The sequence below is a fragment of the Atta colombica genome, unplaced genomic scaffold (genome assembly GCF_001594045.1).
Source record: "Atta colombica isolate Treedump-2 unplaced genomic scaffold, Acol1.0 scaffold125, whole genome shotgun sequence".
Taxonomy (NCBI): Eukaryota; Metazoa; Arthropoda; class Insecta; order Hymenoptera; family Formicidae; genus Atta; species Atta colombica.
This window is the reverse complement of record NW_017259212.1, coordinates 913,942-938,228: the sequence shown is the minus strand read 5'-3', so window position 1 is coordinate 938,228 and position 24,287 is coordinate 913,942. Positions and strand designations below refer to the sequence as shown.

Sequence of the window (24,287 nt, the reverse complement as noted above, 5' to 3'; positions counted from 1 at the left end):
TAATCAAAGATAAACATGGCTGCTTAAATTTATACTAACAAATAGATTGCATACTTTCATATATTTCAAACTATAAATAAAACAAAAAATTGTACTATATACATATATTTATAAATATAATTTACACGATAAAAATATCATTAGCATACTCTTAGAATCAAATTTAAATATCAAACTATAAAACATTTACAAAACATGTAGGACGTTGAAATATGTTAAGCGAAGTACACATATTTCAGAATCAGTATTTAACAAATATCAGATATAATATAAAATAAAATTATGTTTTAATTATTTAAAATTTTCCATTACATCTTGTTAGTTATTAAAAATTAAGTACTTTATATGATATTATATATTTAAATGTATACAATATTAAAAATTTTTATTTTAGATCGCATATGTGAGAACATAATCAATACTAGTAATCAAAATGCCTATAACGGTCGAAGCTGGATCTTCATTGCTTAAATAATTCAATGAATTGATTCTTGAATTATTATATATACTATATACAGAGTCATTGAACCAGCTTTTTATTCTATGAGAAAATATCGACTGTATGCACGTTATAATCCAATAAGTATGAAGTTGATAATTTTCTCATAGAGTAAAAAGTTGGTTCAATGATTCTTGATTCATTAACATCTTTATAATACGATGTCTGATTGTAGCATCAAATTATTAAAATTTCTTGTCAATTCACGATTACTAAAATAGTTTAATTGCGTTTAGTCTGGAAAAATTCGGCGCGCAGTTTCGAAAGACATGGTATATATGCAAATACATATATGATATATATATAATAATTCAAGAGTGAATTATTTAAGCAATGAAGATTCAGCTTCGACCGTTATAGGCATTTTAATTTCTAGTTTAAATGTATATTTTCATTATCAGTTTGGTCCATGATATTTTCAAAATCTAAATCAAACTTTTTTGTTGTATGATTGTATGTAGACAAAAATCTTCGGCTTTCTCCTATCTTCTTCTCTTGTATTCTTTGATTAATAGGAATATATGATTCATTAATAAAGGCAAATTCATCATCAGAGTTATCCAATTTTTGCTTTTCATTTTCTGCATGAACATAATTTTCTCTAGTGCACGTCACAGGTTCATCAATTATTATACATTCTTCTATATTTTCTACAGATTGACTAGTAGATTCTATAGATTGACAGTTTGTTTTACTAAATTGGAATGTTTGTTTGCTACATATATTTTCTATTACATTTGTTATATCTAAATCATTATCTTCATTTTCGCTTGTAAAATCATCAGGAGAAAGTTCACTAAATATTCTGTCAAACGTATTATTCAATTTTAAATTTATCTTTTGTATCTCCAGAACTCTTTGAAATTGCGGCCCACGTTTCATTTGTTTTATATTCATTATCTCAATATCTTTAGACACGTCCCTCATTTGTAATGCATGTACTCTATCTCTAATATTTTCCTGCTTTGATCTTTTTGGTGAAATTACCATTTGCTCAAAGGAATCTTCTAAGGATATTACATTAGTTTTAGTTATAAATTCATCGATATTCTTATTATTTTTTTCTGTTTTCTTTTTTATTTTCTTTTGCTTTGATTTCGTAGTATCTTTTATTCTGGTATCATTATCTTCTACATTTGTAGCCTTTTTTTTTCGAGAATTTACTTTTCTCTTTTTCGTTTTTACATTTCTAGTATTTTCATATACTTCAACTAATTTTGGATAACATTTTAAAACCAAGTCTTGTGGCTCAATACTTGTTAGTAAATTATTATCTACATCATTGTCATCATTCTCATCGCCATTCTCATTTATTTGCTCCTTATATTCTTTTAGCATTTTTATTGCATCATGCTCTTTTTTCCATATAATTTCATAACTGGCTATAGATCTAATATTACGTATCTTTTTTATACTATCAGGAATAAATAAATCTGTCATAGACAAGCGTTCATCTAAGGTAAGATTTGGTAGATGCAAAAGTTGCCATCTAGTAATTAATGTAAATATTTTTTCGAAAGCATATTGCGGTTCCCAACATACATATTTGTTCATAAAATTCTGATGGGAAAAAATAATAAATGTAGAGAGATTATTTAACATATTATGATATACATACGTAATGATAAACTTACAATAAATTCATTCACTTGAGGTTGCTTCCACTTTATATCTAATTTAGTGGGAACTGAATCTTTCCTAATAAGAAATTCATCTATTAATTCCTGATTTGGAAAATTTTCATCACAAAGCGCCTTCTTTCTTAGCGATATTTCATTTAATATCAATATTCTTTTTTCCCTACATAAAAATATAATCTCTCATATAAAAAATGATAAATTATTATTTCAAAAGAAATATATGTAACAATATAATAATTTTTACCTAAAATCATCATTACACTTCCTAACAGTTCCACAATCAGCACAACCTGATTTTGTATGCTTTTGCAGTTTTCCTGGGTGACCACATGATGTACATAAACTTGGATTTAACAAATCACATTCAGCTTTGTTCAATCTTGTATCAGTTCTCCAATCTTGAATTCTGAAGAAAAAAAAAGAAAAACAAGTTTAATTGTACAGTTCAGTTACAAAATTTGATAAATTTGATGAACATACAATATACTTAAACCTTTGTAAAGCATTTTCCTCTTTCACAGTCTTAAAAAATTTTAAAGCAGCCTCCTTTCCAACACCATTCACTCCCTCATCATAATCACAACCACACAGCAAAGCTAATGCTATCATTTTATTTCGTCCTATATTTAATATCTTCTCTATTTTTTCCATACTATAGACATCTACAGAGCCACCAGTAGCTCCATAATTTCCATGAGTACTCATACAAAAGTTTCTGTATACCACTTTTGCACCATATAAGAAACAATCACTGTCTTGACTTATACATCCATCTACAAGCTAAAAGTACATTTTTCTTTTAAAGATAATAAATAATTTATAAAAAAATTAAATACATGAACATACTCCATCTTCATTTAAATAAGCACACATAGCTTCTGCTTCACCACAGCTCTGTATACAAGCAACACCCATGCATCTTAATAATTCTTTACACTCGTTTAGAACTCGATTAAACTGTGTTCTTCCTCCTCTCTTAGCAGTTTTTCTCTCCTGAAATCTACTACGAACATCGTTCCTTCGTGCAATAGTTTTATGTTTTAGGATAGGTGGCTTTCCTTCCAATACAAATACCGGAGATATCCCATGCACAAGAAGGAATACCGTACGGAAATACAAATTTCTGCAAATATATAAGCAAATCATATAAATGATAATTTATTAAAAAACAAAATAATATACATTTTATTGTTAAATACAAATTTATTATACATAAATTTTAAAAACGTGTATTGTATGTTAATAATTATCCACTATTGATCCATTATATATTTAATATTTTCTGATGTCATTTAATGAAATATATTTCAACGAATAAAAATAAGTTGAATCAAAGCAGATTTACCTAAGATACATCCTCGGTTGTACCATATTATCAACGATCGTTTGACTGTCCACGATCCATCCGCTTAAATCGATCGCGATGGTCTTCCCCTGTAGCTCGTACAGTGGTTTCTTCTCACATAAAGGCGATAAAATATTCCACAGATCTTTAACGCCCATCTTGTATCAAATAGAATTCAATTCAAATTAAATGCTTCAACGGATGCTTTCATAACGTAAACGTAAATTTTCACAATGCCATCTTGTGTAAAAGTGACGAAATGAGATGTGTAAGGTGCGTTTTACTCATAACCGATAATAGAAGGTTTGTTCGCATCGCATGCTCCAATATGTTCCTACTTCCTCCAACCGTAATTTCTACCAGAGAGAAATTTCTCTGCTTCTACTCACTGAAATGCACTCGTTAAAGTGAGTAGGAACTATGATAAGAACATGTTGAAGCATGTTGGAGTATATACCAAGCAACAAATCTAAGTATTATTCGTTTTGTCTGTACATCTGACATTCATTGTTATGATGAATGTCAGACGTCGTATAACAGAGGTATATAGTATGAATTCTACATTTTAAGTATGATAGGTAGTTCATTCCGAGCGATCCCGAGCAGCTCCTGAGAAACAAAACGATACTTTAGATTTATCTATGTGGATTATGTCGTATAAATTCTAAAATTCTTAAATCCAGTTTTTTTTAACAATAACTGACTGTTTTAAAATCAGATTTAATTAGCATTTATACGATATCTTTTATCCTGATGCCATGTAAATTAATTTATAATGTATATAATAGAGTCCATTTTCAGTTTGGAATTGTCATCATCATCAGTCAATAATTCCACCTTGATTCACGCAATTCATGTTATTTCACACAAATCTGATTTCCTGTAAGAAGAGATGTAAATATATTGAACTATCTCAAAGATCTCGAAGTAACTGATGACAACTATGATGACAATAGTTTTAAATGAATGAACATTGGAAGAGTGTGAAGATGAGAAAATAAAGATTGCGAATAAGAAAATAGTATTTTAATAAAAATCTTTGGATTTGTGCATTAAAGTATTTTCAACAAACGTTTAATCGAAGTCGTAAGATTGGTTGCGTTCATTATTCAGCAAACTCAACTATTGCGGAGTGAATCTGTGAGCGTCCGCTGTTATTGTTTATTCTTCTATTCATCCCATGATATAAGGATACGGGTGTTTCATTGCACATAATGGCGATAGCAATACTGGAAACTACCAATCCAATTTTTACCTAAATTCACGCTGCTACTGCGCTACTATAGGAACGGAACACCTGATATTCTTACATCATGGATCATCCAATAGCAGTGAGCGTTCACAAATCCGTTCCGCAACAGTTGAGTCTGCAGAACGCAACCATTGTTTATAATTATATTACGTCACTCTGTCACTCACGTCTTTTCACGTTTCGAGAGGATCTGTGTTTCTTTTATTTATAATACGTATAATATTTTATAGCATAAGCACTTCTCAGAATGAACTTGATAAAAATCAGAGATCGACAGAAAAATACATGTGTACGAAAATAGAACACAATTGCGATTAAACAAAATTTTAATTTTATAACCTAAAATTAATTTGTGCGTCTTGAAGTGATTTACAAAATTTTATTTAATTAATCTATTAATCTCATGAATGACGTTGGTATTGATAGTAAAATGATTGATGGAAACACCAGTGGCAATTCGCCACTACCAGCAGAAAAATTGCCAGAATGTTGGAATCAAGAAGAAAGGATGAGCGCGCTGTTCTCGCCGTTTCGCAGTAAATCCGCAAACCCGCAGGATTGGATTTCTAAATACAAGTTCTGGAACAATCTAATATACGAATGGCTGAAACATACCATGCAATGCAGTTTTTCTATCATTGATTTGAACGAAGCCTTCAAAAGAAAAGGCTGTACGCCACTATGTCTAGTTACTGTAATTGAGGAGCTTCTAAGGTATTGTTGCAACTATTAAAAGTATAGATATATATAGATTAAATATATTTAATATAAATATTATACATTAAATATATATGAACATATATTTATAAGTATATATACACATTTTTTCAATGTTTTTATTAATCCATCAGTGATTATACTAATGGCAATTATAGTAAAAAATAGGATATAATTCAAAATGCTTTAATGTTGTATATTCTTTTCTGTTTTATTAATGTGTATATTCTATAAATTTGTTTTAGAAATAACGAGATAATTCAACAAACTGATTTTTTTAAAGAACCATGTGAAACATGGACAGCATGGTCAATCGACATATTTGTAAAAAAGCCAATTAGCTGGTCATTTTCCAAGGTAAAGAATTATGTTGTAGGCCAGAAGATTAATAATATAGAAGTCAAATATATACATTTGCGAATTGTACGAGAATTAAGTGATATTATCCTCTCCATCACTGAAATTAGAAAAGATAATATGTTGTTCCCAATATCGGAGATAGTAGAATATTGCAAGAGCAATACAAAAAAACAGATTTCAGAGAATGCAGTGAAATTAACATTAGAATGGTTAAAGCAAAGAAAAAAAGTGATTTTTAAGAAGAGTTCGAATCCAAATAGTGAATTACTAATTAAAATCTGTGTGCAAACAGTAAATGAAATTACAGAGGTAGAAGAAGGCATGTATAAACTGACAAAACAGGAAAATGAACTAATCAAAGAAATAGAACTTTTGGAGCAAGAAAAGCTCAATATTATTAATGAAGTAAAGTTATATTTAGGAAAAGAGTTGCGTCAGATGGCAAAGGCACAATTAAGAAGAAAATTGGAACTAGAAAAGACCATAGAAAAACGTGCACAAGCTCTTGCAAATCTGCGTGTTCTCATCAACAATATCAAGGATGCACATTCTAACTCTGCTGTATTGTCTGCTTATAAAACTGGGTCCGATGTATTGAAGAAGATCGGACAAAATGGTTTAACAGAATTTGGTGTCAGAGATGTTATGGATGATATTAATGAGGTAAGTGGTTGTATATGTCGCTTGTGATTATTTAATATAAACCGAGTACTAATATCCATTACTCAATGATTAGGTTTTAGAGGAGAACAAAGAGATAGATTTAGTTTTATCTGAGACACTAAACAATGCAGACTCTGATATCGAATTGGAAAGGGAATTGGCAGAATTATTAGATGAAGATAATGTAGATGTTTTCGCTGCAGTTCCTGATTCAAATCCAGAGATTGAAAAATTGAAGCAACGTTTGCAAGATTTATGCATGGAAGGTAAATATGGAATTTATTATATTTTATATAAAATATAATGGAATATATAATGGAATATATAATACACAGGTTTAGTTTCACCAAGCAAAGATGTAACTACTCTGCCAGCTGTACCATCCAATAAAGAAAAGGCTTTGAAAAAACCTGAGTGTTTGTAAGTTGCAATAGTCAATCTATTGGTATTAATAACTTGATATTAATATCTTCATAAAATCATTTATCTCATTTTTTTAAAAATGTTTATTGTACATCTAATAAAAAATATATTTATTGTACATTATGTAAAAAAATGTTTAATTTTTTTTATTAAATATGTTTTTTAACTTGATATATATGAAGTCAAAATAGATAATATGACAATTAAAATTCTATTTCTATCAATTTTTTAAAAACATAAAATATTAATAAGCCCAGCTAGAGTTGTAAAATTAATCTCATTTATCACATACATACAAAAACTTATTTCTTAAGTCTTTAATTATTCCATTCAACAGAGGTGCAACTCTCTTCACATGATTACGCATTTGACAAACAATACAATAAAGAAACAATAGTTTAGACTTACATGGCACAAGACAAATGTTTTTTTCAATAATTGCACATAACTGATGGTATCATCAATAAATTTAAGAACATCTCGTTTGAGATTCATTTGAACATAATATATGTGTCTGATTTTGTTCTATTTTTGTAATTACATCTTGTATCCATGAAATATGCCTGGATATTTCTGTATATAAGGAATACAAGTTATTGTCACAATAAGCAGTTCCATCCTTTTGTATCGTGCCAAGGGAAACACTAACAATACCTCGAAGATACCACAAACGATTAGTTTTAAAGACTAATCCGCCACCACTGTCACCATCGCAGACAGAAGAACCTGAAACATACAATGCTTATTGTAAGTTATTTTTCTATTTTTCGCATCTTTATATAGAACGATCTTAAAAACAATTCTTAAATTTATTCTTTCCTCTTATTTTTTTTATAACTTCTATAAATTAAAATAAGTTTACATTTTTTACAAATATCTTTCTTATAAATTTAGTACAAAAATATACTGTCATGCTAATTAATGTTATATTTAATAGATTTTTCTACTAACCATTTGTATAACCTGCACAAAATTTATCATTGGTAATAAATTGTTCTGTATTAGCATTTTGGCTAGCGGATCTACATTGGCTGAGCGGAATTACAGGTACTGTTAAAGCCTGTAAAATTGCGCTAGATTCACCAAATGCGGTTCTACCAAATCCTGCTACCTTTCCATAAGAGCCTGCTTCCAATACACTTCTATCGCTTAAAGTATCTATACATATGGGAACCAACCAAGTTGACAATATAAATGGTCTAACGAGTTCTAGTATTGCGATATCCCAGAGATAATTTCCTATAAGTCCTAGATAATTACGTACGATGTAAATATGTTTCACCTGCAAGAAGGTGTGTAAACATTTATGACCAACAATATTCTTTCTAAATTAATTTGTTATTTGCATTATATACTTCCAAACCTGATTCTTTTTAACGAGGGTTGGATTATGAGCATAATCATAATCACGATAAATATTTCCCGTTAATATATAAATTGATCTGGCATTAATTGGTTGTCTATTGATCTCATCATATACACAATGCGCTGCCGTTATCAAGAGATTATCTTGAATAATGCTCGCTCCACAGAAGAATTTCTTTGACTTGCCTATATTGCGATACATCGTAGCGTGCCACGGAAATTCCGTGATATTCGGCCGTACACCGCCTACAATAGTCGGTGTAACATCGGGAGGAAGAGTGCCACATACTACAACAAATATTTCGATTGTCGCGATGTAATAATACAAGAAAGCGTATTGAATACGTATGATTATATAAAGGAGATAATTCACAATTACTGTAATTCCATTGCGTCATGATACTTTTATGATTAATGGGATGGGAAAGAGATTGAAATATATCAAAAAGTTACATAAAAGTTTATTAAATATATTCGGTACGTAAATGCGTACACTTAATATATACATTTGTACACAGCATTTGTATAATAATTAAAAATTGAATTTAATACTTTCATTTCCAACTTTGGTTTATTAGGAAACAATTTCAAATCACTTAAACAGAAACTGTAATATATATACATAGTAAAGTGGTTATTTTAACAATTTTTGAAATTTAATCGGGACAGCCCCTAAAGTAGTTTAATTCAATATTTCAAAAAAATAATATCAGATTTTTTAAACAATTTTAATCCATGCTATTAGGACATAAATAGATATGCGATAAGATAAAATACACGCATTTGCATCTATGGGTGATATTCATAGTCAGATCTTATATACCGTCTTAAGTATAATTTTTAGATATCGTGAACAAGAGAGTATTAGCATTTTAAGACATTGCTTAAGACGATTTTAAAATAAGAACCGATTATAATACCGGTCTATATATATGTATTTTTGATACCGCGATTTAACATGGACTTACATCAAATCTATTTTTTTTAACAAAAAATTTAACTAACAGAGCTTTTTAAAAGAGGATATTAAAAAGAGGTCGACTTCTACCCAAAAATGTGTAAGTAAAAAGGAATAGCGTTTTTTATAGATTTTGATCTCCTGAATATGATAATGTTAAAAAGTTCGGGATCGATAGGGGAACGATCGGAGGAACACCCTGAAAATAAAGCATAAACATGATATATTTAAAGAAATTTTAATATTCTTATTTACTTTTCAAGATGTTTCTCACATGCTTTTTGGGAGATCAAAATTTACAAAAAACACTATTTCTTTTACATACATCTTTTGGGCAAAAATTTGCCCTTTTTTTTGGAGGATATTAGAAAAAGGATCGACTTTTGCACAAAAAAATATAAGTAAAAAAATAGTGTTTTTTATAGATTTTGAACTCCTGAATATAAAATTATTAAACAGTTCAACATTTGGAAAACATCTTGAAAAATAAACAAGAATATTGAAATTTCTTTAAATGTGTGTCAGGTTCATGCTCAATTTTCAAGGTTTCCCTATCGAGCCCGAACTTTTTATTAACATTATCAGGAGGTTAAAATCTATAAAAAACACTATTCCATTTACTTACATCTTTTTGGATAGAAATCGGAGTCTTTTTAACATCCTCCTTTCAAGATCCCGCGGAAAAATTTGACTGATGCTCTAATAATTCTTAATCAATTTTAAAGTTTCTTTTTGCTCAAAATTGAATGATCTATAAGCTCATTTTGCGTAAAATTTGATCACGGTTCAAATTAAAAATTGCTGAAAAATTGTTCAATATTCATTATTATATAATTTTCATTTTTTTTCACTTCATTGAATCAGCAATTTTTACTTTGGACCATAATCAAAATTTAGGCAAAGTGGGCTTTTAGTTCATTCAATTTCGAGCAAATTAAAAAAAAACTTTAAAATTGTATTTTAAAACATTGGTCGAATTTTGTCCATAAAAATATTCTTCTATCAGTGCTACGGTTAAAATTGTTCAAAAAATCTAAAAAAAATCTGATGTTATTTTTGAGATATTGAATCAATTTAGAGGATTCCGATTAAATTTAAAAAATTATTAAAATAACAACCACCTTAATAAACAGATATGTGAATTATCTCTCAATAGGGATAAGACATGTATTACTGTGCCAACTATAAAAATATAAAAATATTGTATTTACAATATATTATCATTCTTTCATTGTTTTAAGACCATGCCCATGGCTCATCTGTTACTATATCATTATTTGATTTTGATACTCTAATGTCTATATTTGGATAATTTGGATTGTTGGCATTCGTATATATAATGATTCTATCGTCCAAAATTTCAATAAATGTAGCATTTCTATCGAAAGTAGTATGAAACGTAAATTTAGTGTTATTAACATAAATATTTATCATGAGCGGACCTGGAATGCATCGCATAGGTTCTGGTTCCCATTGACCATTTGCATTACATCTCACATTTTTTCTTTGCCCGGTTAATAGATTAGTTTCAGGTCGATAACTATTTTGACATTCTAATACCGCTTTTGTTCTTGGTGGAACTGGAGATTCACAAGATATCCATTCGTCATCGTATGTACATCTAGCTTCGATTGATGCTGTAGTCAAAGCTTTGCAGCGTATTTCTATCAAACAATTAATAATTAATAATTCGATATTTAAAAATTCATATATATCTTTTCATGAATAATTAAATATTTCAAAAATATATAATTCTTGTTTTAAACCTGTGCAAACTGGTATATTAAGCCATTTTCCCTCGAAACTGCAGCTCACGTCAGTTGGACCTCTTAATTTATATCCCGAATTGCAAGAATAGACGAGATGAGATCCTAATCCCAGTTCCGTTCCTTCTGGAACGTTACATTCTTGTCCACTTGAACATTGTGATCGATGTAATTTCCAATGACCATTCTGCGGTTGCGGAGGTGCTCTACAAGCGTTTGTACCACGTGTTGGTGTTGGACTCGATATAGGCCATCGTGTTGTTTCCGTTGTTGGTCGTACCGTCGGTAAAGGTGATGGCCACCCTGTTTCGCTGCATCTCGAATCCTCGTCTGATCCATCGACGCATTCAATTACTCCATTACATCGTAGATCACCATTGATACATGCTCCATAAGAACAACGGAAAGCTGTCGGAGGACAACTGCAAACAAATTAGCAGTTATAAAACGTTTGTTTCTCATGATCGTTTAACAATTTTCAGCATTTATAAAAGATTCTCACTATATTGATCTGCATTTTTCAGAAGTTTCGTCAGAACCATCCGCACAATCTTGAATTCCATTACACATATTGTCCTTATGAATACACTCGCCGTTATCGCATGTAATTTGATTTGTAGTACATCTATTAGGTCTGCTTATAGGTCTGCTTGTAGGTCTTTCTGTTTGATTGTTTGTTGTATTTTTTGTGCACTGAGGCTGCGTTTCGTCACTGTTGTCAATGCAATCTTGGACGCCATTACATATGGAATCTCCATTTACACAGGCACCATAGTTGCAACGAAAGGCATACCTATGACACAGAATCTCTGGCTTTGTACACTCTGCCTCTGTTTCATCAGACAAATCCCTACAGTGTGGTGTGCCATCGCACAATAAGTCGCCAGCTATACAGTCTCCATTGTAGCATCGAAATTTGTCTAATCTGTTCGGACAAGTATATTAGCTGATATTTATTTGCTTAAACATTACATTACTTTGATATGTAAATACTTACCCACATTCATAAGTTTGTGCATATCCAGAACCAATACACACTGAAAAATCCAAAAATTAATTTTGCTCTAAAAAATCTATTTTCTATTATTTTATGTGTTGGACAATTGTATATGTAAGTTGAAATTATTTATTAAATTATTTTAATTATATAAATAAGATTTTTTTCAATAATATATTTAAAAGAATTCTGTTTGATGCTCATATTTTTTATGATAGGGAAACTATAGATTGAGATTGATCATATATCAGCTAGCACAATATAAGAAAAATTTTAATAAACTTTAATAAATATAGGAGAGATATGTTTTATATGTATTCGTGTATCATCTTCGCTTATTATCTACCAATATAAGTGAGCGCAAGATATTCTTCTACACAGAGGTTCAAGGTCACTAAACTGGTTTCTGAAACTGGTTAAGATTACTTCAGAAATTTCTTGGAATATGCGAATCTACAATTACTACGAAATATCAATTAATATATAATAAATAATATATAGAAATTTCTTCTAACAAATACAAATAAATAAAACAAGTTTTACTAACAAAGTATTTTCTATCAATTATTATTTATAAATTATTAATTGATTGATCATTTAATTAAGATTAAAATATGCAAACTAAATAAAATTTTGTAAGAAAATTAAAACTTCAAAATATATTATTGACATTTTTCTAAAATATATGTTATATATAATGTTATTTGACGTAATTTCGATACTGTGAAATGTGTAGAAATATATGGATTCAAAATATATCAAAACAAATGTTATGTCAGAACACAAGGTAAGCATGGTAATAACATCAATGAAAACAGTTGCATTTATAAATATTTTCATGAATATTTATCAATGTTATTTTATCAGTAATTGCTTTAAAAGAATAATAGAATATAATGTATCTTTAAAATTCTGTTACACTATATACCCAATTAATAAAAATAAATAAAAAATCTTCGAGAAAGTTATAGTAGAAAAATTTTTTTATAAAGTTACAGTTTTTACAATTACGAATACTTTTTATTAATATCGTGATAGTTCTTATTTATATCACAAAAATAAGTTGGCGTCATATGTTTCTTTCTTACCATAAATAACTGTTAGTAGTGTAGATATCCATTGAAAAATCCGCATGGTAAAGCACACCGTGCAAAACGTCAGTAATTGCAGCCTCTTTATATCTCGGCGCTCGGTCACTCACTGCGATCATCTGCACTGTGACATGAGATTGGAATTACCCAACGCAAGCGTCATCTTGGCGTGTGTGGTGGGAAGTACATAAACAGGGAAAGTACATTCTATGGTTTGTACGCTGCAAATTAATCTAAACCAACAACAAATCGAGAGGGGGGGAGAGGCAGATGACATGATGACGTACATGTGCTTTTAATTAAAAACGGTTTAAAAAACTTTGCAAGGTAGGGATAATAATACATTTTTACTAGGATGTTTGAATAAGATTCTGACATCATTGCTTTTGGTTTTACAAGAAGAAACTTTAAAACTATGACTGGAAACTTATAATTAATCTTGCAAATAGGAAACCTTAAAGATATAATTTAAAAACTTTCTTTAATGTTTCTTAGTGCATTTGATACAAAGGCGGTATTTTACACCTAAACATCATTATGCACGGCTTCTTGTTTTTCATCATCCTCCACAGCTAGCATGTCTCTGTTATTAAAAGAATAAAAAGGGAGGCCTGCCAGCCATTTTAAAGTTCTATATAATATTGGTTAAGGTATATATTTAAACAAGAAAAATTTATTATATATATAAAGTGTTCAAAAAAGATACGTTTGTTCTGAAATTTCGGTATCTATCATGTGTTGCAAAATATATGTTTTTTGAAACTTTTCTACTTCTTCTTCACACTCCTTCCAATCTAATGTTTCATGAAGACCGTCTGTGCCATATCTTTTACTATAATTATCATAATGCACCTGTTGATACATTTAATCTTTGAATAATTCGTTTTTAAAAAACTTAATATTAATCTCACAATAGATTATATTAATAGATTAACATTAAATATTAAAATAATTTCATATATCAATAAAATATATGCTATCAAATTTTCTTACATGACACAGACACAATCCTAAACTAGGTGCAAGTGGTAAATCCATCTTGTCCATTGTCTTGAATGCTTCATCGATTGTCTCTTTGCATATCATGTTCCTTGCAATCGCAACTACAATTGCGACCATTTTTCGGATTTGATGCAACATGAAGCTTTGTCCTTTAATTTCTAATACCGCTAATTCTATATCATTTAAAACGAATGTTTCCATACAGCAGAAACTAATTATATAGCGTCGCGCGCGTGGATCTAATGGTTTTCTGAATTAAACAAAATTTGCTTCAGTTTTAAGTATCTAAATGAATATATATATATGTTCTTTTGAATTAATATCGACTTACACTTTTGACGTGAAGTTATGAAAATTATGAGAACCTTCGAAAAGTTTCAAAATCGAATTTAATTTATCTAAAGATTCTGGAGATAATCTATAATCAGTGTACGGCTTTCCATCAATAATTGATAACTGTTTGATTCTTTCATCTTCGTCAACTTCCTCTCCAAGTTTTAGCAAACTTTGATCTTCTAATGCAAATGCATAGGAAGGAATGATATATCTATAAGTACGTGCATCACATTTATTTTTGCTGTTGAAACCCTTTGTCACACGTTTTATTCCAAATACTCTGATGGCATCAGGTAAGAACTGATTTATTGTTGTCTTATTACTATTCTCCGCTGTAAAGAAAATTTAATATTTATAATTTAATAGTAATTTAATAAATATTTATAATTTAATATTCATAACATAATTCAAATAAAAAATTTATTTTCTTTGTTACTTTTAAGCTTAACAAATTTGCCTTTTATTGATAAAGGTTGTGTTCAGCAAGAATAACTTTGTAACTGTTGCACGATTCTTTAGTATGATTATTAATGATTCTTGCTGTTAGTTCTACATTATATTTGAATGTATAGATCAATCAGATTAAAAAATCTTGTAAAGCTATTTTTGTTGAATGCAACCATTAAGTAATAACTTAAATAAAAATAGCATTGTAAAATTAATATAAGCATATTATAATTAATATAATTCAAAATTATTCTTAAACAATCATTCTTAAAAAAGATATGTAGAAAAAAAATTAAGATTTAAAATATTTATCTTACGTAGTTTCAGTGAAACAATTTGCCTAATCGCTGATACTCCTTTGTCCGTACGTGCAGCTCTTTGAAAATTAATCGCACGTATATTCTCAAATTGTTCCTTAGTTATCAAGTCTGCTTTTAGTAAGGCAGTAATTAAATCTTCCTCAATAGTTTTCATACCAGGATTTCTTTGCATGCCATAATAATCTTTGCCAACATAGCCTAGTAACATAGCATGATTTTTTCTCTTGATTCTTTGTACTGTTTCCATTTCTGTTGCTTGTACTGTTGTCACTTGTACTGTTTCTTCTTCTGTCTTTTGCACCTTGGCTTCATTTTCACTGCCATCATCTATGGATCTCTTAGTCCCATGTATAGTATTTACATCATCAGTATTTACTTCAGAATCAGTTGTAGGATGCATTGTGACTGAACTAGCTCTGCGATAAATGTTTTCTGAGAAAATTTAAACGAATAAATAGTATTTAAATTTACATGGATATTAAGTAATATCAAGCTAAATTAGGATTGAAAAAAATTCAGTTAAGAAACTTAAGAAAAAGAATAAGTTATAATACAGATATTTTAAATGTTGCATATATAATATTCTTCAAACTTTTCATGTTTATACGAATTTGTTTCATGTAAAAAATAATTAATCTATTAAGATAATTATCACTAATAAGTAATATTATATACTTTGCATACCTAATTGAATCTTTACCCAATTTATGGATTTGCTTGAGAGGCTGTAATTTGTCCTGTACAACATTTGCAGCAATTAAAATTCCTATCTTATAAACAATTCTTACATTAAAATAATTCGAATTTCTTTTTCTTGTTCTATTGAAAATCACGTCATTTATAATATCGCTATAAAAACCGCAAGAATATCAACTCAGAATTCTTATATACACAAATCTTCTTCTTCTGATTTCTCCTTTTTTGGTTTTCCGATTTAAATACAGTTATAGTACCATACAGAAATAATGGATTCCTAAATGCAACGAATAGCTTCCTCGGGGAGCAGAGATCTCATATACACAAGTCAACGTTATTTTTTTTATAATTTTACATACAAGCTATCGACGTACCGAAGAATACCAAATATCATTACCGATCATGATATATTTGAGCTCTAGAAGCACATACTGTACTAAAAGACGCTATTGAAATTTGGAATCCACGAGGTCTCTTATATGTATCGATACGTCGATATTATCGAAGATCGATAAAAAATATCTGATAACGGACTGAAAAATATCGAAAATATAAAACTGACTGAAAAATATCGAAAATATAAAACTGACTGGAAAATATAAAAATTTGTTCACGTCGCATACTCCAACATGCTTCAATCAGAGTGAAGCCTAAAGATCATTCTACATTGATCGTATCGTAGCGTCGAAAACGTAAGCATCATGCGACTTTAAAATTGAAGCATCGGATTGGCTGAAGCAACAAGCTTGTGGGTCTGAACACAAGAATTATCATAACATGGCCTTGAGAGCGGCCATGCCCGAGATTTAGTTGTTATTTTATTTTGAAGTCTCTATATCCATAAAACGTGGAACTACATAGTCAATGTTCATAATTCGGTCGGTAATATCTACAACTTTTTGATTGTATTCTTCACTATATGCACGAATTTTGGTCCGTTAGATAGATAAAGACGAACAATCAATCTGTCGGTGCTTGTAATGGCTGTGGTCGATTTGCATTTTCTTGCTACGTGTTTCTTTTCTGTTTCTTCCGAAGTTTGTTAACTTTTACCTCGGGTAACGAAAGATAAGAAGCAAAAAGAAGAGATGTAAAAAATAGGAAAAAGCGAAAAACAGAAAACAAAAAGCATATTGTAGAATAGGTTTAAAGGCCTGCACACAATAGAACAAATATTAGAGTTACGTTTCAAAATTTCCTCTCCGAGGAAAAGTTTACTCGAAATATATAGTGTATACAAACTATAGTGTATACAAACATATAGTGTAACGTATACTATAGCACACAGAATAAAATCTTCCTTAGCCTAGGAAAATAAAATATTAAGAAAATAAATATTAAAATTTCAACCAATCAGATATAAGTTACACTAGAATATAATGTTTGATAGGTTGAAATTTAATATTTATTCCTATTCCTAATATGTCCTCATTATGCGCAGGGCCGAATTTGAACATAACCTATAACGACCAGTGATCATTCACAACAATTCACAACTTGACATAACCCTAACGTAAAACGTGATGTGAAATATAATATAAATATAAAATTAAATAAAAATATTGATAAATATACTATAATTCGAATGATTGTTTTTTTTCTTCCGACAGTTCTCAAGCAGTAAAATTTCTGAAAATGTTATTAAGATACGTGAGCCCCGTGTTTATTTACAGAACATTTTTACAGGTATGTTCTTGATACAATCCTATTTTTTGAAAACTAAATATACGTATTTTATTCCTCTTATTTAATTGCAAATTGATTTCTAAATTTTTTAAATTGGCAATCTTCCAAATTATGAAACAAATTATAAAACAATCTTTTTTCAAATTGTTTTACTCCATTTTACCTTACCACCTTGAATTCAATTTAGCTTATAATTAAGAATAAATAGGAATAAATTCAACAAATAAAAGAGACGTATACTATCTGATTGTAGTCAGAAAACTATTTATCCAAATGTAGAAATGAATCTAAAAAAATGAACATTTATTTCAGAACAATCTACCAATATTAGTTGCTGCTATTAATTATCCTAATAATTCTATACAAGTAGCACATATAGCTAAGCACTGGAATCCAAAATGGAAGAAGGAAAGGAGACAAAAAGTCATTAAAATAAAACTTCCTACGTTTGAAGACGATGACGATGATATTACTAAAATGGATAAGGAGCAAATACGATCACGTATGAAAGAGCATGGTTTTCTACCGCAGAAACCGTGGAAAGAAAGACCAGCGTATATCAGCAGTACTTCATCAATTTTTGAATCTTATGTTGCTCCAGAAGGAGATGGAAAATACTCTGCCATTACCAAAGAAGTACATGCTCTTTACTTTGTATATCGTAACTTTTAAATAGAAAATATAATATACAATGATATTTTTTTAAGTTTAAAATTAAAAGAGAGATAAAAGTGTATTCCAATTATTTATTTTATTACTAAAATATAGGGAGCAAAGCAAAAATTCACATTTTTGGAAAAAAAGAGCAAATCTTTTATGGCCATCAGAAAAATTAAGTCATTTGATGATTCCTTCAAGACATCATTTTTTTTAGAAGAAGCCTTAGATATATATCAAAAGGCACATAAAGCTTTAGCTAGGTAAGAAAAAAAAATTGCAAATATATAATGTTTTCATAATTGTGCAAATATATGTACATTAAAGGAATTGTTAGTAATTAATAAATATAGCAAAATACAGTTTTTTTTCTTCCTATTTGTAGCAATGTTACTAAATAAAACAATTTTTAATTATAGCAAAAATGAAGAGGAAATAATAAAATATGTTACAGAAATGGCATATCCTGTAAGTTAAAAATATATTTCGTGTCCTCTCTTGCTAATTTAAAATATAATATATTAGGCGTGGAAAAAAGTTCGTGGCGTTTTTCCCGTTAAATGGCATTAAAAAAACGCCACGAACTTTTTCCCACACCTAATATTACATTTATTACTACATATAATAACGTATATTCAAACTTTTCTTTTATATTTTCAGAAAATAACACACAACATAATGAACAAAACCATACATTGGAACTTTTTAGAGTCTTTGGAACCAGCTCGCCTCGTGCACGCAAGGACTACAGATATAATAACAAAAGAAAACGTATTTGCACAACTTACTGTTCGATTTCACACGCAACAGGTTCAATAACATTCTTTATAATTTATTCTCTTTTTATAATATATTTTTAATATAAACAATTTTTAAGTGAAAATTTCTTCATTTATAGGTTTTAGCAATTTACGATAGATTTGGTCGTCTTATACAAGGAAGCGAAATTCTGAGAAAAGATGTATTAGAATACATAGTATTCGAAAAGCATTTAGCTAATGAGTATGGTGTATGGCGAATTCACGGTAAGATTATACCATCTTGGATTCCGACAGATATAGTAGAAGGCACATATGTTTTACCAAAAGAGGAACATGATATCGTTCCAACCGAACCGCATCCTGTAGAAGCTACATTAACAGAAGATACACCAAAGGAAGCGACAAGTGCACAACCTTCATGAATTCGCAATATATATAACTGTTTTAAGTAATGTTATATTGTATGATGTTAGGATACAAAATATATTACAATTCATATAATAATTTAAAGTGCATTTATTTCAACAAAATTTGGATTAATATTGTCACAAAAGTATAACATGCTTTCCCAAAATTTTGTGTTTGATTATTAGTAAGAATATCATTATTATACAATTACAACTATATTATAATTACAAAATAATTTAACGATTTTCTAATACTAATTAAATTACTATTTGCAAGTAAATTCATAAAATATATTCATAAAGTATAAGGAAAAATGTTCATAATTGCTTTACTTTATAAGTAAATATAATTTTTTCGATTATGAAAATAATGAGTTATAAGCGAAAATAATGAGAGTTATATAGCACATTATTGCAATTATTAAAGAAACTTAATGTAATTCAATTGATTTCGGTGTCTCATCTTCAGCATAATAATATTTAAAATCATTTTCCAACTAACATTTTTTTAACACGTTTAATAATCCAATTTCCATTAATTTAAGTATCCTATTTATGAAAATTATTTATTAATACATGAAATTATCAAAATTTAAATCAGACTTACTACTACACAGGAAACTCATATCATTGAGTAAATATAATATCAATTATTTATAAAAAGATATAAGTATTGAATGTACTTTTCTAGTAAAAATTTTGGAAATCGTAATAACATCAATTGTTGTATCAACTCTTTTTTAATATTTAATTATAACTAAGTTATTTTTTAACATGTATTTCTTTTCTTTTTGAAAAATTAATTTAGAAATATCAACATTTTTGGAATTTTGAAAAATTGAAATCCATTTTATATAACATTAAAAATGTGTAGAAATTCTCTCTCTATTTAAACGATTTTTATTTTAATTATAAAGACATTCCATGTTATAAATAAAATAAAAATTTTGTAGAAATATTACATATTGTATATACTCTCTAAAATTTTGAAAATGATTTTCACTCTAAGCAATGAAATCTCATTTTTATTTCTTAAAGATTGAAGATTGAATCACTCTTTCACTTTAAGACTGCTCAATTTTTATTTTTTAGATCGATGAGACTCATTTCAAAGAATTTAGAGAGTACAGATTAAATTAATTAAAAATTTTATATAATACGTTTGTATAATACGTTGTCGATTTAAAAAAAAATCAATATTTTTACATCTAGAATATATTATTTTGCACATTATATTGTTTACCCAAGATCGATACTTCTTTTGTATTTAAAATTCTTCACAATACCAGACGTTATCCATTTTCGCATAAGGTTGTCTAACGTTAGTCAAATGACACATAACATTTCCAACTGCTTTACGCATTGCTTCGGTTTGAAATATGACACATTTCTCTTTGGAAAAACATGCTTTTTTATGCATATTCTCAAACGTTGATGCTAACATCAATCATTCCATCTGTTTTGCTTGTAAAAATGGATCCTCATTAATCTATAATATTTAATCAACATTTTTCAAGCATTTAAGTTTTATACACAAAAAATCATAAATGTATAAAGAATCTCTACATTATGTTCTTTACAAAACTTATAATTTCTTCTTGAATATCATTCTCTAATTTTTATATGGTTTTATACATTTTTTATCTAAAGAATAGTAATTATAGTTTGAGTAAGTATATATTAAATATAGCTTCTGCGGTTGTATCCTTCAGACCAATGTTGTACTTAGTATTAGTTACCAAGGTAGTAAAACTATCAAATGGTGGCATGAAAATACTTTTAGATAGATGTATAAATAATATACCAATAACGTGTATGTTATAGAACAAAACAATCCTAATGATACTTCTAATATTCTCGATTTTCCATCAAGATGCTGGGGAATATAGCCTGTTACAATTATTCAAATTAATTTTTTACTTAATCATAACTTTTCATTATTATCACATAATTTTTTATATCATTATGTTTTATGTTATATCTCAATAGTCTTTAATATTTATTATTTATATTATCTAAATATTGTAATTTTTATTTTTTACATATTTTAAAATTAAAAAATTATCATAAAATATTGAAGAACTAATTTCCAAATTATGCTACTTCTAATTCTAAAAATCAAATTTAATATGATATCAAATTTATATAATTGCAATTTTATTTTAATGCGATATTTAGATTTATCTCAATGTAAAGCCATTTCTAACAAAAATGAGCAATATTTTCGTTAATTATTTACACACATTCATTTTCACACACACCTTGATTGCACATGTTTCTAAAATTATAAAATAAATGTTCGCTGAGAGATATATTTTTATGTTTATCTTCATTCTGTATGAGAATACTTTGTGTCAAAAAGGTGCATAGACTCAGTAGTAGACATATATTCAATATAACGCACCATATTTTCCAAGAAAAAATTTTTACCATCCATATATTATCATATATCGTTTCACGATGAATATATAATTGAATTCTATAAAATTATTTTTAAATTATGACAATTATCTTATCGATCATATAATTTAATTGTTATTAATAGCTATCATAACACTGCAATTTGAATAAATGTTAAATCAGATAAACACTTAAAAAATTTAATAAATTAAGCTGACCAGTTTGTCCAAAAAGATATTGAAACTTCGATAGCCACGAGTTCCGGTGAAAAGTTTTGTAGTTTTGCTATTGCAATAGTTTCATTACGAAAAATAATAGGTAATAATCCGTTTTTAAAAGACAAGACATCTTTTTGTATAAGCATACTCTGGTCATCTAAATTTGCTTTCACTAACTGTAGTCTAAAAATATGAAATATTTTTTCGTTACTTTAAATTATTAATTATATTAAAATTTAATCTCACAATGCAACATTTTGTTCTTGCGATGTGATACATGATGCATTTTTACGTAAAATTCAGCGATTCAGAAAGTAGATTCCATATTTCTCCACAAAATCCTGTAATCTTCATATTATTAAAAGTGAACCAAATACTGCTCCTGAAATGTATAATTAATAATAATTAATAAATAATAAAGATTATATTATTCATCAATTTTATAATTCTTGTCATATCATTATTTAACAGATATCTATTTTTAAATATGAAACTAGATATTCTTTATAGCATTATTTATAAAAATGAATAACAGAACAACTAAAAGCTAAATTTTTCGTATATTTCAATTCTTAAAAACACATACATTTCGACTTATTTGTCAGGTCATCTTCAGCGTATACATATCAATAAATTAACGCAAATTTAATAAAAATCATAAAACGGTTAAATACATTATAGTTATTACACAAAATGGTAGACTTATACATTACGCAAAATGGTAGACTTATTTTTTTCATTTTCAGTCACAACAATGCAATATTTTCGGTCTTGTCATCTTTATAGTTACACTCTTCTATTACATTGGTCGCAATTTTATTATCATTACAGATAAATTGCGATTTTCTTTTATATTTCATTTTTTTCAATTTTCGTCTCCTATAGAAGCTTTATTTACATTTCTGTCTATTTTTACAGTGATTTACGCTCCAATTTTTATTTTCATTAGAGATCATATACATATTTATAATCTTTGAGAGAGAAAGAGAGAGATAGAGAGAGAGAGAGAGAGAGAGAGAGAGAGAGAGAGAGAGAGGAATTCTAGTTAAAAATAAAAATACTATAACTTTTTTTATTAATTATTTATATCAATTATCCATATTTGAATATGATATTGAATTTTTTTTTATAAATTTTATTAATCTCATTTTTTAGTACTTACTTAGAAAGAATAATTATAAAGATAATTATAGATATTTTCAGAACATATCTGAAAAGATGCTAATGTCAAGTTTTGTAATTGAAAATTGTGGCATTCAAGTCCTCGACTCTGTTTGAAGCGTTCTTTTTGTATCGTGGCATATATAGGTACGCTAGAAATTGACACGAAAGTCTTTTGAGTCTTACTCCAAATCACACCGTTCATTGTCTCTAACGATGAGAAAATTACACTGTAGCTATGAGTAATAGTTAACTTATATAAATATACTATTTTAATGTAACTTACATAGAATAACAGAATTATTATTTTATAGTGAATGGCGTAATTTATAATTTTTATTTACGATTTATACTGAAAGCAAAATAGAAATAGCTTATTATGATTGGATTGATTTCTATAATTAAGTGATTTCTATAATAAGATAAAACATGTTATCATATTTACTTTAGATAGGGTCTTAGTTTATATTCTTAGATTATTGTTTTCTACTTGTGTATTTATTTTCTATTTTATCAAGTACAGACAAATACCCAACGAATAATTATGCTAAGTATATTTTAAACCAGTGCAGTGTTGGAATTTACTTGCAACCGATTTTCAACTTGGTTTTCGCTCCTTGTCTCATCAACCAGCGCGCAATCTAAATACCAATCAATATAACGAAGAAAGGGAAACCAAACTGAAAATTGGCTCAAAGTTGTAAATAAATTCCAGCCTATTTTAAACTCATGAACAAAAATAAAATAAATAATAACACCAGTAAAATAAAACCATCGTAAAAGTGTGCAACTTTAATACAGTTTTGCTTTTAGCATTATTAAATCGCAAGAGATCTCATATTAGATTTTATACATATAGTGTATGTAATTTAGTGATAACTTTAATCAATTTCAATCATTATTACTATATAATGCGAAATGACATTGCATATGATTGTGCTTTGATGGCACGTTTTGATATCGGTAATTGAACTAATGCTGGTATTGAAACGATTAAAATCAATTTTATATAAATCATGATTTTTTTATACGTATATACATATATAAAACTGCGATTATTTTTTGTGATATTGATTGACATATTGATTTTACACTTTGTGATATTGTTTAGATATTATAA

At 28.2% G+C, this 24,287-nt stretch overlaps 5 protein-coding genes and 1 pseudogene across 9 annotated transcripts; 2 read left to right on the top strand and 4 right to left on the bottom strand.

Annotated features, from left to right (window-relative positions):
• Positions 1 to 871: 871 nt before the first annotated feature.
• LOC108694824 (flap endonuclease GEN) lies at positions 872 to 4,202 on the bottom strand. Its single transcript, XM_018204497.1, has 7 exons — positions 4,189 to 4,202; positions 3,485 to 4,093; positions 2,986 to 3,262; positions 2,633 to 2,919; positions 2,384 to 2,545; positions 2,134 to 2,299; positions 872 to 2,059 (listed from the first exon to the last, which is right to left on the bottom strand). Exons 2-7 carry the CDS (start codon positions 3,640 to 3,642, stop codon positions 872 to 874), a joined length of 2,238 nt encoding a protein of 745 aa, XP_018059986.1. The 5' UTR covers positions 3,643 to 4,093; positions 4,189 to 4,202.
• A 724-nt stretch (positions 4,203 to 4,926) lies between these two features.
• Positions 4,927 to 7,312, top strand: LOC108694882 (charged multivesicular body protein 7). The gene is made up of 5 exons (XM_018204579.1): positions 4,927 to 5,450; positions 5,699 to 6,476; positions 6,550 to 6,742; positions 6,812 to 6,896; positions 7,237 to 7,312. The coding sequence occupies exons 1-5, from the start codon at positions 5,140 to 5,142 to the stop codon at positions 7,256 to 7,258; spliced, it is 1,389 nt and encodes a 462-aa protein (XP_018060068.1). The 5' UTR covers positions 4,927 to 5,139; the 3' UTR covers positions 7,259 to 7,312.
• A 34-nt stretch (positions 7,313 to 7,346) lies between these two features.
• LOC108694881 (limulus clotting factor C-like) lies at positions 7,347 to 13,518 on the bottom strand. Of its 3 annotated transcripts, XM_018204577.1 has the most exons (10): positions 13,074 to 13,518; positions 12,332 to 12,397; positions 11,986 to 12,025; positions 11,491 to 11,913; positions 10,989 to 11,410; positions 10,665 to 10,886; positions 8,263 to 8,552; positions 7,851 to 8,181; positions 7,549 to 7,625; positions 7,369 to 7,472 (listed from the first exon to the last, which is right to left on the bottom strand). In XM_018204577.1, exons 1-10 carry the CDS (start codon positions 13,117 to 13,119, stop codon positions 7,437 to 7,439), a joined length of 1,953 nt encoding a protein of 650 aa, XP_018060066.1. In that variant the 5' UTR covers positions 13,120 to 13,518; the 3' UTR covers positions 7,369 to 7,436. The 3 variants fall into 3 exon arrangements, with proteins under 3 accessions (XP_018060064.1, XP_018060065.1, XP_018060066.1); XM_018204575.1 differs by having other exon boundaries at positions 7,347 to 7,625; XM_018204576.1 differs by lacking the exon at positions 12,332 to 12,397 and having other exon boundaries at positions 7,347 to 7,625.
• An 83-nt stretch (positions 13,519 to 13,601) lies between these two features.
• On the bottom strand, positions 13,602 to 16,330 carry LOC108694833 (tRNA pseudouridine synthase A, mitochondrial). Of its 2 annotated transcripts, none has more exons than XM_018204511.1 (7): positions 16,252 to 16,330; positions 15,866 to 15,918; positions 15,179 to 15,613; positions 14,410 to 14,746; positions 14,070 to 14,328; positions 13,783 to 13,928; positions 13,602 to 13,707 (listed from the first exon to the last, which is right to left on the bottom strand). In XM_018204511.1, the coding sequence occupies exons 1-7, from the start codon at positions 16,269 to 16,271 to the stop codon at positions 13,602 to 13,604; spliced, it is 1,356 nt and encodes a 451-aa protein (XP_018060000.1). In that variant the 5' UTR covers positions 16,272 to 16,330. The 2 variants fall into 2 exon arrangements, with proteins under 2 accessions (XP_018060000.1, XP_018060001.1); XM_018204512.1 differs by having other exon boundaries at positions 16,275 to 16,296.
• A 599-nt stretch (positions 16,331 to 16,929) lies between these two features.
• On the top strand, positions 16,930 to 19,403 carry LOC108694837 (probable 39S ribosomal protein L45, mitochondrial). 2 transcript variants are annotated; one of them, XM_018204517.1, is made up of 7 exons: positions 16,930 to 16,935; positions 17,488 to 17,563; positions 17,876 to 18,199; positions 18,332 to 18,483; positions 18,640 to 18,688; positions 18,881 to 19,030; positions 19,119 to 19,403. In XM_018204517.1, the coding sequence occupies exons 2-7, from the start codon at positions 17,513 to 17,515 to the stop codon at positions 19,401 to 19,403; spliced, it is 1,011 nt and encodes a 336-aa protein (XP_018060006.1). In that variant the 5' UTR covers positions 16,930 to 16,935; positions 17,488 to 17,512. The 2 variants fall into 2 exon arrangements, with proteins under 2 accessions (XP_018060006.1, XP_018060005.1); XM_018204516.1 differs by lacking the exon at positions 16,930 to 16,935 and adding an exon at positions 17,375 to 17,397.
• Positions 19,404 to 19,706: 303 nt separating this feature from the next.
• LOC108694768 lies at positions 19,707 to 23,793 on the bottom strand (annotated as a pseudogene).
• Between the last annotated feature and the right edge of the window lie 494 nt (positions 23,794 to 24,287).

Excerpts from the sequence above, each read along its gene's own strand:
- LOC108694882 (XM_018204579.1), top strand. The coding sequence starts at position 5,140 with ATGAATGACGTTGGTATTGATAGTAAAATGATTGATGGAAACACCAGT. Across the intron at positions 5,451-5,698 it reads GTAATTGAGGAGCTTCTAAG|AAATAACGAGATAATTCAAC; the intron begins GTATTGTTGCAA and ends AATTTGTTTTAG. Across the intron at positions 6,897-7,236 it reads TTGAAAAAACCTGAGTGTTT|AGGTGCAACTCTCTTCACAT; the intron begins GTAAGTTGCAAT and ends TCCATTCAACAG.
- LOC108694824 (XM_018204497.1), bottom strand. The coding sequence starts at position 3,642 with ATGGGCGTTAAAGATCTGTGGAATATTTTATCGCCTTTATGTGAGAAG. Across the intron at positions 3,263-3,484 it reads CAACCGAGGATGTATCTTAG|AAATTTGTATTTCCGTACGG; the intron begins GTAAATCTGCTT and ends ATATATTTGCAG. Across the intron at positions 2,546-2,632 it reads GAGGAAAATGCTTTACAAAG|AATTCAAGATTGGAGAACTG; the intron begins GTTTAAGTATAT and ends TTTTTTCTTCAG.
- LOC108694837 (XM_018204517.1), top strand. The coding sequence starts at position 17,513 with ATGTTATTAAGATACGTGAGCCCCGTGTTTATTTACAGAACATTTTTA. Across the intron at positions 18,200-18,331 it reads ACTCTGCCATTACCAAAGAA|GGAGCAAAGCAAAAATTCAC; the intron begins GTACATGCTCTT and ends ACTAAAATATAG. Across the intron at positions 19,031-19,118 it reads TTCGATTTCACACGCAACAG|GTTTTAGCAATTTACGATAG; the intron begins GTTCAATAACAT and ends CTTCATTTATAG.
- LOC108694833 (XM_018204511.1), bottom strand. The coding sequence starts at position 16,271 with ATGATATTTGGTATTCTTCG. Across the intron at positions 14,329-14,409 it reads CATAACTTCACGTCAAAAGT|AAAACCATTAGATCCACGCG; the intron begins GTAAGTCGATAT and ends TGTTTAATTCAG. Across the intron at positions 13,929-14,069 it reads TAGGATTGTGTCTGTGTCAT|GTGCATTATGATAATTATAG; the intron begins GTAAGAAAATTT and ends ATGTATCAACAG.
- LOC108694881 (XM_018204575.1), bottom strand. The coding sequence starts at position 13,119 with ATGCGGATTTTTCAATGGATATCTACACTACTAACAGTTATTTATG. Across the intron at positions 12,398-13,073 it reads ACTACTAACAGTTATTTATG|TTTCAGAAACCAGTTTAGTG; the intron begins GTAAGAAAGAAA and ends AATCTTAACCAG. Across the intron at positions 8,553-10,664 it reads ACCTATGCGATGCATTCCAG|TATGTGGCACTCTTCCTCCC; the intron begins GTCCGCTCATGA and ends TATTTGTTGTAG.